Here is a 17,544-nt window from a genome sequence, read left to right as displayed (position 1 = left end):
GTGCCAATGTGTGTGCCAATGATTAAATCCTCTAATGAGTCAAAATTACTCTGCCAAACATATTAATGACACACTTATCACATACACAAATTTGTAGTTTTGTAAAAATTTAATATAGTCCATCTCATTTTTTATGCAATAAATGGGTGAATTTTGAAAAAGATGCCACATATATCTTAGAATAGTAGCATTAGTATGTATCATAATTACACTTGTCCAGATTCACGAGGACATTATGTCATGTCATCTCAAAAATACCAAAGGGATCCTTGCGTGGGACCCTGTGACTTATTTTTTAGTAGTGAATAAGTTTTGCATTTATGGATCTTCACATGGTACTTTTCTATGGCTTAAGCTTGTATAACTTTAGTAGAGTAACTTGTTTCTATGTATTGACTATTTTGGTGCACCAAAATAATTGATTCATTATTATTTTATATCGACATGATATTATTATGTATCCATGGATGATATCTGTGGATGTTCACTAAAGGATATCATACCAATGTCATCTCTAGAATAGTGATATAACTTGTTAAAATTTGCATTAATATCACTTATTTTGCATGTTTATTAGCATTAGGAAACCATATAGGATGCTATCAATGTTTCAACTATTAAATCTGATTTTAATTTCATATTCTTATTTTTCTGGATTTTTAGTATTTTTAGGATTTTTATAACACGTTATTCATGCATAAAACAAAATTTGAAAGTTGGAATATATTTTTAATGAGATTAAAAAGACTTCTATCAACTACCAAATAAAGCTTTCTACTATTAGATTATCATGTGCCAGGTTTTTTTGCTGCATGCTTAGATTCACTCGTGTATCCTTGATCGACGACTCCCATTGCGACACATGTCACTTCCTGACAATGACAAAATGGACTATATATGCATATAATCATTATAATAAACAAAGGGGTGTGTGATATGGTGTCATGTTGGAGTGCACCACGTCTGCCAATTTCTTAAAATCTGTAATGAGAGACACATCGTGCCACATGTACACGTGTGCACCACATGTACACATCACCATGTGTCACATGACACATCATGGGGCACCTTTATTTTTTACCAGGCAAAAGAGAGGAATTATAAACTAATTATTTTAAAATTCTGATTGCCTTTTTATCAGTTTCATATTTATTTAAAATAATACATCCTTTATTATTTGGGCCACGTCATCACTGACGTTAAAATATTAACAAAATTAGTTAGTCAATCATAAATGCCAATAGGACACTGCTCAGCAGATGTCACAAGGGTATCATTTTAATGGTTGGTTGACGCCAATCATTAACGAGACTTAACAAGGGGTTGGCGCCAAACATTGTCAGGAATTCTCTATTGGTCGTCATTCGTCGAATTGAACAATGGTGCATGGGACGGCAGAAATAGAACGAAAAGTACCTTATAATTCGTATAAATTAAAGATTAACCCAGAAAATATAAGTAAAAGTATATTCAGTGTTAGAAAATTCATATATTAGAAATATGACTTAAAATATTTTCTTCCAAAATATGATCTCAGGGAAATCCTTAAAAATTGAAAACATCTTCTTAAAAGTGGATTTAATAATTTTAGGCTGAATAACATGCATATATAACCATTTTAGTACAAATAAACATGTGCATATTGTCATATTAACATATCACACTGGAATGAAGAAAAAGGCATAAAATTCCATAATTTTTTTGAGTTAAGGTTCTAGATGTGTGCCCACTTTGTGCCCTAGACATGCACCTGCTTCTATGCACTAGCATGACATTGCCCAGAATGCTCATTTTCGAAATAAGAAGAGAAGTAAAGGGGGAGATGGATGGAGAGAGAGAGAGAGAGAGAGAAATTTCATTCCTCTGCTCTCTGTTCTTTATACAGATGTCTAGCTGGGATTTGGTCATAACTGATCTACCAAAGAAATGGGTATGGGCCAAGTAATCTTCTCCATGTCACATCTCAATATGAGCTGCTCCATCTATATCTTCATATAACCTCGTCTTTAATCTTTCTGAGGCTGTCGATGATGTGACATTGAAGTATTATTACCTTCATCTCATCTCTATCTCCACAATAAAATCATTACTACCTTAATCTATCTCTACCTGGATCTCCATCTATCTCTTTCGCTACAGCATTCATCTACATCTCCATCTCTATCGCTAAATTTCCCCAAATCCTCCTCCCTTGTAAGACGAAACAAACATCTTCACCTCCATCTCCATCTTTACCCCTACCTCTATCCCACACTCTTTATAACTACCCACTTCTGTCCATCAATTTGCATACCTATCAATATCTCGAGCTCTATCAATCTGACAATTCCATCTCTATCTCCATAGATCTCCATGACAGAGCAGCATGCATGCAACATCCATTACAATACATCCTAAAACCCATCCATGATAGAGCATCACAAAATGTAACATGTCACATACCTTTCCCTTTTCAAGTGCAACACTAGTGGCCCCCTCCCTCCCCTGAAAACGGCAGACAAACAAAAGAAAAAAAAAATCATACGCCGGCAATGACAGATGATTAATGATGATATGAAGATGATCATGAAAACTCACCGGATCATATGACATCGTCCGAGTAGTTCACAGCCAGATCCCAGTAATGCTCCACGCCGGAGTCTGCAAAAATCTTGCGCGCCACCGCCTCTGTCCTGCACCGATGGACGAGGAATCGGCCAAAGGCGGGCCGGGCCACACAGCCCTGCCACACCAGAGCACATCTATTGACCGTCTCGTCATTGCCAAGGTCTGTATCCATGGCATCATCCTCATCGGTGGCGGCAGCGGCCCAGTTGATTCTCTTCAGCATCAGATTACGGTACCGTTTATTCGGCTTCTTCCCGCCCTCCACGACGACAACGGAGATAGCGTCAGAGATGACGGCGCAGCCAGTGAGACGGTTCTCCTGGGCATTGATATCGACCTGGAACTGGGCTTTGGGGTGGGCCAGACGGCCGACCCGGTAGACTGAGACGACAGTCTCTGGCCCGGACCCGGCGTTGAAGAGCTTGCGTTCTTTCTTCTCTCGGCGCTCGGCTGGGGTCAGCTTGCGGGCAATGTTACGGTCCACATGGGCCTGCTCCCGTTCGGCGGCGGCGCTTCGGATCTCCATCTCAAGTTTGGTGGGGTCCTGGGTGGCTTCTGCGCCCAAAACCTTCATCAGATTGCTCATCTTGACCTTGGGCTTGGGGAGCTCTATAAGGCCCTGTCGGATCATCTCCTGCCTGTCTCGTTCCTTGGCCAGACGTCGCTGCGTTCGTAGCTTCTTCTGCTCCTTTTTTGTCAGCTTCAGTGGCTGTGGCGGGGGCGGGGGCGCCTCTGCCAGTGGCTCGATTGGCTTTGGATGCTCCACATAGAGGTTGATCTTGTCCACATTGAGATCGGAGCCGTTCAGCAGCGGCCGGTCCCTGGATATTGGATTGAATTTTTTTTTGAGGTAGGGAAAAATAATTTGTTAATTCGTTTCTTTATTTATTTGTTTTCATAAAGGCAGAACGCGTACCACCATTCGATGTCAGGAATCGGGTCCTTTTGCTTCTGCTTGATGACCCGCTCCGAGACCTCAATGAGATTGGGGTTGATATCGGGCTCAGCCTTGGCTTTGGCGAGTTGGGTTTGTTTTATCTTCAACTCCTTTGCGTGGGCCTCTCCAAATTGACTCTGGGGAAGATAGACGTGGGCTGTCAGAGTCAGCCAAAACACTAGGGACATACAGTAGAGAGACATATTGAGATTCACATAGAGAGAGGTTGAGACTGAGACTGATACAGAAGGAGAGAAAAATAGAACGAGAGGGACGAAGAAAACACTGGACAGATGAATATAGAGAGAGACACTGTGTATTGAGACTGAAATACAGACAGATTGAAATTGAAATGGAGATAGATATAATAACAGACATAGAAACAAACAAGGCAACACAGATGAGAAAATAACACGAATTGAGGGGGGGGACTTTCTACGAGGTAGACATAGAGATGGAGTTCGAGTAAGAATTTTTAAGATAAAAATAAAGAGGCAAACTGAGATAGAGATGGAAATAACAGATGGAGATGGACATCAAATGGACATAGATGTGAGACAGAGATAGAGATGGAGAGAGTTTGAATAAGTGACAGACTGAGATCGAGTAGATAAATAGACAGATAGAAAAAGAGAGAAAGAAAGGGAGAGCACGGAGGGGGAGAGGGAGGGAGAGAGGGAGCGGAGAGGGGGAGGAAGGGAGAGAGAGAGAGAGGTAGGGAGAGGAAGTGGAAGAGAGAGAGAGAGAGGAGGGACCTTGTATCTGAGAATCTCCGCTTGTCTCGACCACTTGCCTTCCTCCACAAACTGGAAGCTCATCCTCTTGGGCCTTAAAAGTTTGGCCTTGTTGATGCCCATACCCTCGTCAAAGTGAGGATGAGACTTTGCATCAAGTTCCAACTCCGGCTTTAGAATCTGAAACGCTTCCTTTTTCTGCTTATTGATATTAACCTGAAACCCAAAATAAATGAGCACAAACTATACAGAAATATATATTTATAATTTTAAAGATATATAAACTTATAGAAGATAGTTAGACAAAAGCATAAATAGATTGTTAGATAGACTGACTTACAGATGGGGGATGGTCGGAGAGACAGAAGGATGGAGGGATGGGGGATGCACGGGATGGGCGGGCGGACAGATGGGTTGGCAGACAGGCGGAGATGGATGTATGGAAGGATGGAAGGATGGACAGAAGGTGGGATGAGCGAAGAAACAGACAGACCGAGGGTGGGGCGGATGGATGGAGTGAACAACGAACAGAGGGAGGGATGGGCCGAGAGAAGGACGGACAGAGGGAAGGGCGGATGGATGGAGGGGAAGACGAACAGAGGGACGGATGGCGGAGAGACAGACGGAGAGACAAACAGAGGAAGGGAAGGCAGACGGGCAGCCAGAGGGGACGACAGATGGATGGAGGGATGGCTGGACAGATGGATGTATGGCTGGATGGAGGCAAGGGCAGAATGTAAGTAGGAGTGGAGGAATGTCTGGCGGCGAAGGTGGGCAGGCAAGCAAACAGATGAACAGACAGACAGGCAGGAAGACAGAAGGATGGGTGAAAGAACAAAGAGAGGAAGGGACAGAGACAGAGAGATGGATGGACAGATGAAGATGGGCGACCAGAAGGCGGGCAAGCCGACAGGTAGAGGAAGAGATGCATTTGTAGATTTAAAGATAGATGGATGCATGCATGGATTTATGGAAGGACAGATAGTAAGTTCTATATTTATAGATGGATGGATGGATGAATGGATGGATAAATAACACTAGCACTCCAGTACCTTCAAAGTGCTGAGACTGGTGGGCTTGGCCATGCTAATGACATTCCCTTGCTCATCTATCTCTCTTCCAAGGGCGTCTAAGCGAAGAACTGGAGCCTTGGAGGGCTTCTGAGGCACGGAAGTGTCCGCAGTAGCACCAGGAAACATATTTATGAGAGGAGCAAACTGAGGATCATGACGAAATCCCATCCTGGCCGCTAGTTCTTGGGCCCGTTTCACAGCCTCATAATTTGGCACTGCAGGTAGTCCAGCATGAACAGATTTATTGTCCGATGCCCCGCCAGATACTGACACTGATGGAGCGTCCTCCTCACTGGCTTTAGCGCCAGCGCTGGAGCTAGCAACCTTGCTCAGCTGAAATCCACAATTTGTTGTTATGACTTTTCCTTAAAAAATGGTTTTACTGTCTTGCCTTCCGTAAATGCATATGAATATGAGATGTCAAATGTCTTATGGGTCGAGTAAAAGTAGTGAGGACAAAACAATGTAGAAAGAGAAATATGGAGGAGGAAATGTCCATCTATTCAATCGTTCTGACCAAAAGCAAAATGTTCTTAAACAAAATATTGATATAAGATTTAAATGTGGAAGGAAATTGGATCATGTAAAGGATGAGTGAATTACTCTGATGGCTGAGGAAATAACCGGTCACAATAAAATGATGTAAGCGGAGAGAAACATTAGTATGGCAATGTCCTTAGAAGGATAATATACAAACTTAAGAAAATCATAATATAAATTAAAACTAAATCACAAGTATTAAGAATATACTCCCAAATTGAGGAAGTGTGTTAGTTTGGGAGAAATAGAGAGATGTTGAGGAGAGGAGAAGCTCCAGCCAAGGGCGGCGCCTGAGACACAGTCTTGTAGACTAAAAAGAACAAAAACAAAGAAAATGTTTTTGACGGCTAGGGCTTGGGGCCTTTTAAGAGGCCCCATTACAAGGTCCCACGTGTGAGTCACTTAAAGGCTCACACGTGGGATTTTACTTAAGTGAAATTCGAATAAAAGGAAAGAACTCCCACGTGGGCCACTTATAGAACGTGGCCCACTCACAATGGAGAAAGAAATAAAGTGAAAAAAGAGAAAGAGAGAGAGAGAGAGAGAGAGAGAGGGAGAGAGAGAGACTCGATTCAACACCCCCCCGCAAGCTAGGTGTGGATGTTGACCATGCCTAGCTTGGACACTAACTGTTGAAATCTCGGACCAGGCAGAGGCTTGGTGAAGATGTCGGCTTTTTGGTTGACGGATGGAATGTACTCTGGTCGAATGATTCCCCGATCAATGTTCTCCGAAAGATAATGCCGATTAATGGCCATATGCTTGGTCCTGTCATGTTGAACAGGATTTCTGGCAATTGCAAGGGCAGACTGATTGTCACAGTAGAGTTTGATTCCTTCACCATCATATAATCCAATATCCTCCAACAAATGCTTCAACCAGCGACATTCTGAGACACCCCGCTTAAGTGCTCGAAGTTCAGCTTCCGCACTAGACAGAGAGACTTCCTTCTGCTTCTTACTCCTCCAAGTGACCAAACTACCACCCAAGAGTGTACAGTAACCGGATGTAGAGCGACGATCAATCACCGACCCGGCCCAATCAGAGTCAGTATAGGCTTCTAACGTCAGACCTCCTTCACGAGTGAATAGAAGTCCTTGTCCAACAGTGAATTTCAAATATGCCAGAATCCTGTAAGCTGCTCGCAAATGAATTTCATATGGCTCACTCATGAACTGACTCAATAGGCTGACAGCATACGAGATATCTGGTCTTGTATGGTTGAGGTAAATCAGTTTCCCAATCAACCTTTGATAAAGATGTTTGTCTACCGCTCCATCATCTCCTTTTCCAATCTTTACATTAATATCAAGGGGGGTTGTCGCTGGCTTACACCCCAATTGCCCAGTTTCCTGCAGTAGATCCAACGTATACTTATGTTGGCTGAGAGAAATACCTTCGTTGGAGTATGCAACCTCAATACCCAAAAAATACTTCAATGGTCCAAGTTCCTTCATATCAAATTGTTTGGACAGTGCCTTGGTCAACCGATCAATTTCTTCTATATCTCCACCAGTAACAAGTATATCGTCCACATAGACTAGTAGAACAGTAACTGCTCCACCTGCTCCCTTCTTGATAAAGAGAGCATGATCTCCTCTAGCTTGGTAGTAATTCAATTCTACCATGGCCTTGGTGAAGCGTCCAAACCATGCCCTCGGTGATTGTTTCAACCCATACAGAGCCTTCTTCAGTCGACATACTTGATTTGGTTTTTCTGTCAATCGATATCCCGGGGGAAGCTGCATATAGACTTCTTCTTCCAACTCTCCATGGAGAAATGCGTTCTTCACATCAAACTGAAAAATTTCCCAATCACACTTAGCTGCAAGTGCAATCAAGACTCGGACGGTATTAAACTTTGCTACTGGCGCGAATGTCTCACCATAATCAATTCCCTCTGTTTGTGTGTAACCCTTTGCCACTAGTCTGGCCTTGAGCCTTTCCAACGTTCTATCTGCCAGAAATTTGGGTGTGAACACCCATCGACATCCCACTGCCTTCTTTCCCTTGGGCAGGGAAGTAATCTCCCAAGTGTCATTCTTCATGAGAGCATACATTTCATCATCCATAGCTGCTTTCCAACCCGGATCTCGGAGGGCATCCTCGACTCTGTCTGGAACAACAATTTCACCCAGCAGAGTGAGAAAACTCCGATACTGACTGCTCAGTCTTTCATATTTCACGTAATGGCTGATCGGGTACTTCGCCTTAGCTCGGCACGACCTTACTCCCTTCCTCAATGCTATAGGCCAACCTGAGTCATCATCCGGTGCTTCTACATTCGTATCTGCAACTGCATCTTCTAGTGAGTGTTCCGGAACTTCTTGGGTCAATTCTTCCTCAGGATTAATTTGATTGTCCATAGCTCCCGCTGGTTCACCCTGCTCATCCGAAGGCTGAATCAATTCATCTTCGGCATCATCAACTATCTGCCCGCTTGTGTTGACCTCGATCTCCCCAGCTGGAGTGTCAGTAGAACAATGGGTTTGATCAGGAGTCAAATGACGTAGAAATTCAAATACGTGTGAGCCTTGTTCAGTCTGGGTTGTCGCAGACACATTGTCAGCAGTGGAGTACAGTTCTGTCTCGTTAAACACCACATCTGCCGACACAACGAATCTTCTTGAAGGAGGGTGAAAGCACCTATATCCCTTTTGAGTCCCAGAGTATCCAACAAATATGCAACGGATTGCTCGTGGGTCAAGTTTGCCTAAATTCTGATGCACATACACCACACATCCGAATACTCGAGCAGGAAGTCCAGAGAACAGACGAACTTTCGGAAAAGATTCTCGTAGTCGATCCAGGGGACTGTTAAGATCAATGACTTTCATAGGAATTCTGTTTATCAGATAGGCTGCTGTCTGTACCGCCTCTCCCCAGTATTTCTTGGACAACTTTGCTTGAAATAATAGTGACCTGGCAGTGGCCAATGTGTAACCCAAACGCCTCTCAGCTAGCCCATTTTGCTGAGGGGTGTTGACACATGACGTCTCATGTATAATCCCTTGGCTCATAAAGTACGACTTAACTTCGGCATTGAGGAACTCAGTTCCATTATCAGATCGAAAACGTTTGATCTTCTTCCCAAACTGATTCTGAATTAAACTGCAGAATTCGATAATTACTGTTGGCACTTCTGCTTTAGATTTCAGCAAGTATAGCCACATCGCCCGACTGCAGTCGTCAACAAACACAATGAAATAACGGCTGCCCGTTAAACTCTCCACTGGGCAGGGCCCCCAAACATCACTGTGTATACAATCAAAGCGGGAAGAGCAGCGATCATCCATAAATTTAAAAGTAGTTCTTCAAGTTTGGCCATACAACAGGCCTCACAAAACAATTTTTCAGCTAAAATCCCATTAAACATAGAGGGATAACAAGTCTTAAGTAAGTCAAAGGAGGGTGTCCCATCCGTTGATGTAGACGGATCACCCTTTCCTCCTTGGTGATCGTATGTTGTGACACCATGCACTGTCGAGGCAAGCCATCAAGGATGAGTAAGCCACCTTCCCTCCTAAAGGACGAAATCTTCCTCCCGGAGACCTTGTCATACAAAAAACAGTCATCACTGTCCAGAATAAATTGGCAACCCAAATCATCAACTACTTTTTGTATAGATATCAAGTTTGTCCTTAGGCCCTCTACATGTAAGACTTCTTTGAGGAGCCCAAGGGGAACCCGAATCTTTCCAACTCCCTTTACTGACAGATAACCATCTCCAGCTGTTTGGACTCTATGTGTCACTTCAGCAGGGCTATACTCGGTGAATTGCGACGCATCTGGGGACATATGATCTGTTGCCCCAGTATCGGCAATCCAATCATGGGGAGAGGAATTACCTGACTTTGCCAATGAGGTAGAGCTGAGTTTTTCTTGCACTTCTTCAACTGCTTGACTCGTCCCGGCTGCTCCAGAGTTTTGTGGTTGGGAAGTAGATACATAAGCCTTCTTCCCTGCGTTCTGATTCTTCCATGCTAGCTTCCAACAATTCTCTTTAGTATGTCGACGCCTTTTGCAGTAGGCGCAGAACAGTGCATCACGACTGTCTTCCCCTTCTGGTGAAGCAGTCGAGTTAGGTGGCAGTGGACGAGTGGGCCAGCTCGTATTTGGAGCCGCTTTAGCCTCTGGCTTCCTTGATAAAAATGCAGCGGAATTTTGAGTCTGAGGATCAGAGGCAACACGCAGTCGACTCTCTGCCTGTCTGATTGCTCCAATAGCTTCTTCCAGACTAGGCAATTTTTCTCTGTGCAGGAGCTGGCTCCTCACAGATTCATACGTGGGATTGAGACCCATCAGAAAAGTAAATAATCTCTGCTTCAAAATATACTGCCGCTTCACTGACTGTGGGTTGTGAGTGGGCCACAAGTAGTCAATTTCTCTCCAGACTGCTTTCAGTTTTGAGGAGTACTGAAGTACATTGTCCGTCCCTTGACGTGCTTGAGTCGCCTGGACATTTAACTCGTAAATCCTCCAGTCATGACTCTGTTCTTCACTGTATTTCTGAATATCATCCCACATTTCTTTTACTGTATCACAGTAGAGGAAATCTCGCCGCATCTCTGGTGTCATCGATCTGAGCATCCAGCTGAGGATCAGAGATTCCTCAGCCCTCCATTTTTTGTACTCTGGATCCGATGCAGCTCTTGGATCATCTGTCAAGTGGTCTCCCAGCTGGCATCCATACAGAGTGAGAGTGACCATCTTGGACCACTCAAACATATTTCCCCCATCAAACTTGACTTCTGGTGGGGGAAAAATAAAGTTAGGACGACCAGCATCTTGAACTTGAGGAGAGTCAGACTCTCCTTGTCTAACTCCACTCAGTCCTTCATCAACAGTAGCCAAAATTTCATCGCCATTGTTTGGCATTGCAGACAGAGCTTGAGGAAATCTGAGACGAGCTAACAGCAACAGGGAACACCTCCAACAACGACTTGATCTGCTCCAGTTGATGAGCCCTTCGAGGATCAGAGATGCTCTGATACCATGTTAGTTTGGGAGAAATAGAGAGATGTTGAGGAGAGGAGAAGCTCCAGCCAAGGGCGGCGCCTGAGACACAGTCTTGTAGACTAAAAAGAACAAAAACAAAGAAAATGTTTTTGACGGCTAGGGCTTGGGGCCTTTTAAGAGGCCCCATTACAAGGTCCCACGTGTGAGTCACTTAAAGGCTCACACGTGGGATTTTACTTAAGTGAAATTCGAATAAAAGGAAAGAACTCCCACGTGGGCCACTTATAGAACGTGGCCCACTCACAATGGAGAAAGAAATAAAGTGAAAAAAGAGAAAGAGAGAGAGAGAGAGAGAGAGAGAGGGAGAGAGAGGGAGAGAGAGAGACTCGATTCAACAAAGTGAATTAAATAGAAAGTATTGGCATATTTAACAAAGTTGAAGTATGAAGACTATTCCCGAATTATGGAGTTGAAATAGACATTGGAAAAGACAGAAGAGTTGCTCTATTGACAGAGGAACTTTTCTAAGGACATAATTAAATAGAAAGTATTGGCATATTTAACAGACCTGCAACAATGAAATCAAATTTTTAAGAGAACAAAATGAGTACAAACAGTCATTTCTTGATGACAAAGAGGAATATGAACGATGCAACGTTGAAATTGTTTTGTGATGTAAGAAAACGAAATGAAATGAAACTCATGATCGAAATTACCATGATTCTGGAGAGGAAATAGATAAAAAGAGATGGAAAAGTAGCTCGGAAAAATTGGGACCAACCAGTCCCACTGAAAAGAATCATTTGAGAAATAATAGGAGAGTCGGTTGATTTGAACAAGAAAATTATATGCATAAGGCCAAAACGAAACGAAAATTTTAAATAAGTCATATTTACGGAGAGGAACCAGATAATAAAAAAGGCAAAAAAATTAATTATGAAAATACGTTATATTTACGGAGGACATGATAATAAAAAAGACGGATTATCTGGATATATTTTCAATGCCAAGACACAAAAATAAAAATGAAATTTGCGTCATATTTATTGCTGTGCTGGGGCCGGCGATAAATGAGATGAGAATTTTTTTAAAATGAATAGGTATCGCAATTTCTCTCACCTGGGGGATCTTTTTCAGCTTCTCTGACAGTTCCCTTTGCATCTGCAAGGCCTTCTTGGCCTTGGCTAATGCGTCAAGAGAGAGGCTGCTACTTTTACCGGCCACTGATTTATCTGATTTATCTGCACTAAATTTTCCAGGAACCTCATCAGATCTGGTAACATTAACCCCATCTTTTTCATTGGTGGTGGAAATCGTAGAGACCTTGGAAGGCTCTGCCAGACTAGTAGCCACAGATGTAGAGGAGGCATCTCCTCCCACTACTGCTTGCTGCTCCCCAGCTATCATCTGAACGAAAAACAGATGAAGGGCCAACATCAGGCATAAGATTCGAGAATCACAAATACCACGAGTTAAAATAACTTAAATTTATTCAATTATGTCATATAATTTAGGCAAATAATTTACCGGGAAGCAATAAAAAACGTCCATTAGTTCAACAAAAATTACAAGAGGGTTCAGAAAAGATAAGGATATAAACCCCCCCCCCCAAAAATACATTAGGGTTTCCAGACGGGTGACAGCTGGAAACTGGGTCTGGACGGCACGAGACAAAAGAGGGTTTCTTTTGATTGTTCACTTAGCTCTGTGTCCCTTCTGTAAGGCTATATGGAACAGATGACAGAACGGAATGGAATAGATGATATAGATGTTCAGAACAATACGATCCAGTTTTAAAAATTATACGTAAAGAGAGAGAGAGAGAGAGAGAGAGAGAGTAATAGTAAGATCACGATTTCGCCTGCTTAGTCCGCTGCATTTTGTACCCAGGGTAGAATGGATCAAGATGCCAGAAAAATATCTTAACATTGAGAATGATGAAAAGGTTTACTGATGAAGAAACTACTTTCGGATTGAGGCAAAACAAAACATGTAGATTTAAGAGAGCCGAGGAAGAAACATCATAAGGCATAAATAATGAAACAAAGCCAAATAAGAAACCAACCTTTTCAGGGGAAGACCTGCGACCTGTTGCCTGGTCCTGCCTTCTGATTGTTTTATCCCAAAGACCACTGATTTTCTCCTCTTTCACGTTCTCACTAGTTCTTAATTCTTCTCTATTATCAGCAATCTGTTTATACTCTTCCTCCTTCGACCTATCTTTCAAATGTTGATCCTTCTTCTCACCCACATCCTTTACCTCAACCAAAGTATCACCCATTTTCCGGTGATCTTTCTTTCCTCCGTTGTGATTTCCATTTGGCGAGGTTAGATCTTGATCTGCCCGATCCTCGTTGCGCCTTGTCTCTCTCTTGGGAGATTTTAAAGCCTTACTTCGCTTCTGAGAAGCATCCTCATTTCCTCCTTCATACTCCTTTCGCTTCTTCGAAGATCGCCGGTCAGCAGACTCATCTCCAGAGCCCCTTCCACGCTCCTCTGAACCCCTCATCTCTCGATCATATGAACGGGACCTCTCATACCGTGAGCTGTCCTTGCGAGAGGCATCTCTGCTCGATCGGTGATGTCTATCCTTGTCCCTGCTCTTCCCATTCCTCTCCCGATCAATGGAGTTCCGCTGTCTCCACTCAGGTGACCTCGACTCCTCACGGCGCCCAATGTCACTTGCACTATCTTTGTTTCTAAGCCGGTCCCGTCCGCCTTCACGACGTCCCTCAGCCCCGGAGCGACGAGATTCTTCTTGTTGTTTGCGATGGCCACGTCCTTGAGCCCCGTCTTCATATGAGGAGCCATTCTTATCCATCTGTCAAATGAAATCAGGGTATTTAGCATGGAATGAATAGAAATATTAAAACTTTTATGGATAATACTCGCCAAAAGAGACAGAGATATTCGTTAATGATTTGAAACTGCCCGCAGATAAACAGAAAGTATCCCTTGGTTTACATAGAGCAGAGTCTGAGTATTTATCAAAGAAAAGAAACAGGGCATATCTATGGTTAACAGGGAACAGATTCAGTATTAATCAAAGAAAAGAAACAGATATATTCATGAAAGATTTGAGAATGGATGAGGAGAAACAGAGCAAATCCCACGGTTAACAGGGAAAGAGTACGGCTGTTAAGCAAATTTTTTAAAAAAAGAGACTCGCGAAAACATTTGAGAGAGGGTGAAGAGAAAAAGGGCATATCCAAGCGGCAGTCTAATTATTGATCAAAAGAAAAAAACGGAGAGACTCACAAAAAGATTTGAGAGTGGGAGAAGAGAAAACAAGCATATTCTAGTGCTTACGGGGAGCAGAGTCTTAAGAACTGATCAAAAAAAAGAAACAGAGATACTCCCAAAAAGATTTGAGAGTGGAAGGGAAACAGAGCACATCCTAGGGTTTAGAGGGAACAGTGTATGATCAAGCGCGCTAATTTTGGTGGCCGACTTCATCATAGTCAGCGAGTAAATGACAAATACAGATCAATTATCGCAATAATGTGAAAATAAAGGGCAAGTTCAACCACAAAACGAACGAGAGAGCGGAACTCAACTTTCAGGATATCACTGCTTCACGAACAAGAGTACAGATTAATTCTTCCGGCATAAGAAAACAGAAAGACCAAGGCATTGTTTCCCAAGTAATGACATGAGGGCACGATGAGGAGCGCATCTTCCCCCGACAGGGGATCGATTCGCATTCAATCAATCAAACCAATCAACAATAAATTCAAAAGGATACGAACATGAAATCATATATGAAAAAAGTATACCCAGATAAGATCAAAAACGGGCATCCGAACAAGCAAATAGGGCAAGATACTACACAACCTTGACTGAACACCTCGCGATTGCTGATCAGAATACCAATATCAACTTCGGCCAGAACACAATCAAAATTTAGCTATAAGATGGTGAATTCAACCCCCAATCCCCACTCAAGGGAAATTGAGAGACTGCAGCAATGGAAGAAGAGCGAGGTAGAGAAATATAGAGAGAGAAACCAGACAGAGAGAGAGAGAGAGAGATAGAAGAAAGGTTATCGACGATTCATTCTTTATAGGCGGTAATATCGGATCCTAAACGGGTATGAAATCAGACCCGCTTTACCCGTTCTGATTCCCGATTGTCCCCATTTTAATTTGCTATTATGGACCAGTGTAACTTGACTAGCAATTGAAAGATAAAAAGAATACAGAATTAATTTTGATCTGGCATAATATAACTTTGCATTTTCTCCTTGAAATTAAATTTGAAAAAATTCCAAAACATTTATTGTGGATATATGAAGTCATCTTCTTCAAAATAGTGTAAATGTTTAAAATTTTCTCATCTATACTTGGGATCAATAAAATACTCCATTAATTTGGGATATAAATACCTTGGGAAGGTAGATAAGTGCACATTGGCCATCACGTTTCACTTGCCAAATGGTGTTTAATTAAAAAATAAATCGTGAGTCCTAACTTGATGTTTCGGCCAATACTTGGGAACGTTCTAACATCACATATCTTTACGTACATGAAGGTAGTCAAATTTAAAACATAAACTTGACATTAATTTTTAAGTACTACACTGGTCAAGGTCAAGTTAGCTGATAAACACCAATCTAATTGCATCTATATTCCATGCTCAAAGAAGGCTTAGATCAACATTTGAATGAGACAAGGCCACATTGGTTCTCCCAACTTCCACACTAGTCACAGTATTGCATGTGTGCTATAAAGAGTGTGGATCTTTCAGTGTGAGCAAGTGCAAATCAATGGCTATTATCACTTTCAAGAAAAGGGACCGCGATGCAAGTTGTACAAAACTCGGGATGTGGGCTCAAATTTTATGACTTTGAAGAGCTTGGTCAATTATCTTATTTGAGGCAAACATGGTTGACAGTGGATCATGGTTTTCACATATAACGAAGTGAGTCTAATTTCAAAAGCATCTATTGTTCACTTCAAACAATGGAGTTATCTCACCAGATTCCCCATAAATATGATTAGAGGCATAGGCTCTGGCCGTGTGTTAGGCCCCTAACTAGGCGGCATTCCCTGCCTAGGGGCCTGCGTGCTTATTGGGAGGGCGTGTCCGTTGTATTTCGGCTCACGACATTTTTAATGACTGAGTCATAATGGGTAGCGATGCCCAAATACCTGATCTATTAGGCCATTGCCACTGTCGGTGGTAATTCACGGCAGACTGCGCACGTGCCCGTCCACGCCCAAAGCTGGACGGATCATGTACGATCCGCGCGTGCTGGGCGCGCGGGCTGATCGGCGTGGGTGCGCACGCGCCAAGCGCCACGCGCCACGCGTGGGCGCCAGCGCTACGCGCCAGCGCCGAGCGCTGCGCGCGGGCGCGGGATGCGCAAGCCGGGAGGCATGCCGCGGGTGCAGCGCGCGGAGTTGTGCGGGATGCCGCGCAGCGGCCGCGCGGGTAGCGCGCGCATTGTGTGTGCGGGGCGCGCGGTAGGAAGACATCCCGCCAGGAGACTAAGGCAAGAGCGCGCCGAGACGGCACAGCGGGCGCGCAGCGCTCCTGCAGGTAGTGCTGGGCGAGCAGCGCCCAGCTCGGGGGCGTCGAATGCGGCGGCGTCGCGCGGACCGCGCGCTAGAGCGTTGACATGGGGGCCGGTGGCGTGTGTGATCGTCAAGGAAGGGGTGGCGTGTGTGATCGCCAGGCCCGCGGCCGCATGGCGCCCGGCCCGGCGCGCTTGTGTAGCGGTAGAGCGGGAGCGCGCACGCGGAGAGGCGGCCCTGAGGCGGTGTGGCGACACTACCTCGGCGCAAGGTGCCTCGTCTCATTCCTTGTAACACCCCTCGTCTTCCCCCATGTTATCTTGATGTACTCTTTAAGATATCAATGCAATGACCCTATTCACTGACGGTGCCTAGCACCAACATCTCCTCTAACCCCTTTCAAGCGATCTTAAGCAATTGCACAAGATTCCGCTGCAAGAGATCAAGGCTGCTCAGTGTTCTGCTCCAAGCACTGAGGCCGGCACATGCCAATTCCAAGCAAGAAGCCTAGCTCGAGATTTGACCGTGTGACACCGTGTGATAGACTCGTAAAAGTACACCGTAAGACTTCATTTACCTTAAAGCCTTGATGGGTTTGTCTACAAAATATCAACATTTGAATGATTATTAAAATCTAATGGTGCTAATTGAGCAATCATACAATTAAGTTAATCAGGTCACTAAGTGTCTTCTATATAGTTAATCAGTTAATCAAGGCCTCATCCAACCGTACTTCACGAAGAGGGGCTGCCCGATTCTTTCGCACTCCTTATTTGCTGATGATGCCATCTTACTTCTTAATGGATCTAAAAAGTCCATTAAGGAATTTATGAGTGTCCTTACAGTGTACGAGCAAGCATCCGGCCAGCTCGTCAATGCTTCGAAGAGCAGCTTCATTGTGGGCCCCTCCACCACTATGAGGCGCTCGGAGATCATCCGGCATTTCACACAATACTCACGAGGACAGCTTCCGTTTGACTACCTTGGATGCCCTATCTTTCTCGGCCCTACTTGGCATCATTACTTTGATGTCGTGCTAGGCAAACTTCGTTTCCTATCCCCAGGAGGGCGCATCCAACTCATCCGGCACGTCCTAATGAGTATCCCACTACATACCTTGGCGGTAAATTCCCTGTCTCTTACGGTTCTCCGCTCTATGGAACGCCTATGCGCGCGCT

At 43.9% G+C, this 17,544-nt stretch overlaps 2 protein-coding genes across 5 annotated transcripts; both read right to left on the bottom strand.

The window, feature by feature from the left end:
• Positions 1–2,316: 2,316 nt before the first annotated feature.
• On the bottom strand, positions 2,317–14,876 carry LOC144705004 (Pre-mRNA-splicing factor 3). 4 transcript variants are annotated; one of them, XM_078577585.1, is made up of 8 exons: positions 14,627–14,876; positions 12,916–13,671; positions 11,970–12,257; positions 5,331–5,684; positions 4,300–4,494; positions 3,524–3,681; positions 2,578–3,428; positions 2,317–2,484 (listed from the first exon to the last, which is right to left on the bottom strand). In XM_078577585.1, exons 1-7 carry the CDS (start codon positions 14,648–14,650, stop codon positions 2,582–2,584), a joined length of 2,622 nt encoding a protein of 873 aa, XP_078433711.1. In that variant the 5' UTR covers positions 14,651–14,876; the 3' UTR covers positions 2,317–2,484; positions 2,578–2,581. The 4 variants fall into 4 exon arrangements, with proteins under 4 accessions (XP_078433711.1, XP_078433712.1, XP_078433713.1 ...); XM_078577586.1 differs by having other exon boundaries at positions 14,685–14,876; XM_078577587.1 differs by lacking the exon at positions 14,627–14,876 and having other exon boundaries at positions 11,970–12,096; positions 12,174–12,257; positions 12,916–13,057.
• LOC144705005 (uncharacterized) lies at positions 9,301–11,478 on the bottom strand. The gene is made up of 2 exons (XM_078577590.1): positions 9,740–11,478; positions 9,301–9,443 (listed from the first exon to the last, which is right to left on the bottom strand). Exons 1-2 carry the CDS (start codon positions 10,767–10,769, stop codon positions 9,415–9,417), a joined length of 1,059 nt encoding a protein of 352 aa, XP_078433716.1. The 5' UTR covers positions 10,770–11,478; the 3' UTR covers positions 9,301–9,414.
• Positions 14,877–17,544: the final 2,668 nt, after the last annotated feature.

This window comes from Wolffia australiana, chromosome 6 (assembly GCF_029677425.1).
Source record: "Wolffia australiana isolate 7733 chromosome 6, ASM2967742v1".
NCBI lineage: Eukaryota > Viridiplantae > Streptophyta > Magnoliopsida > Alismatales > Araceae > Wolffia > Wolffia australiana.
This window is presented reverse-complemented; position numbering and strand designations above follow the sequence as displayed.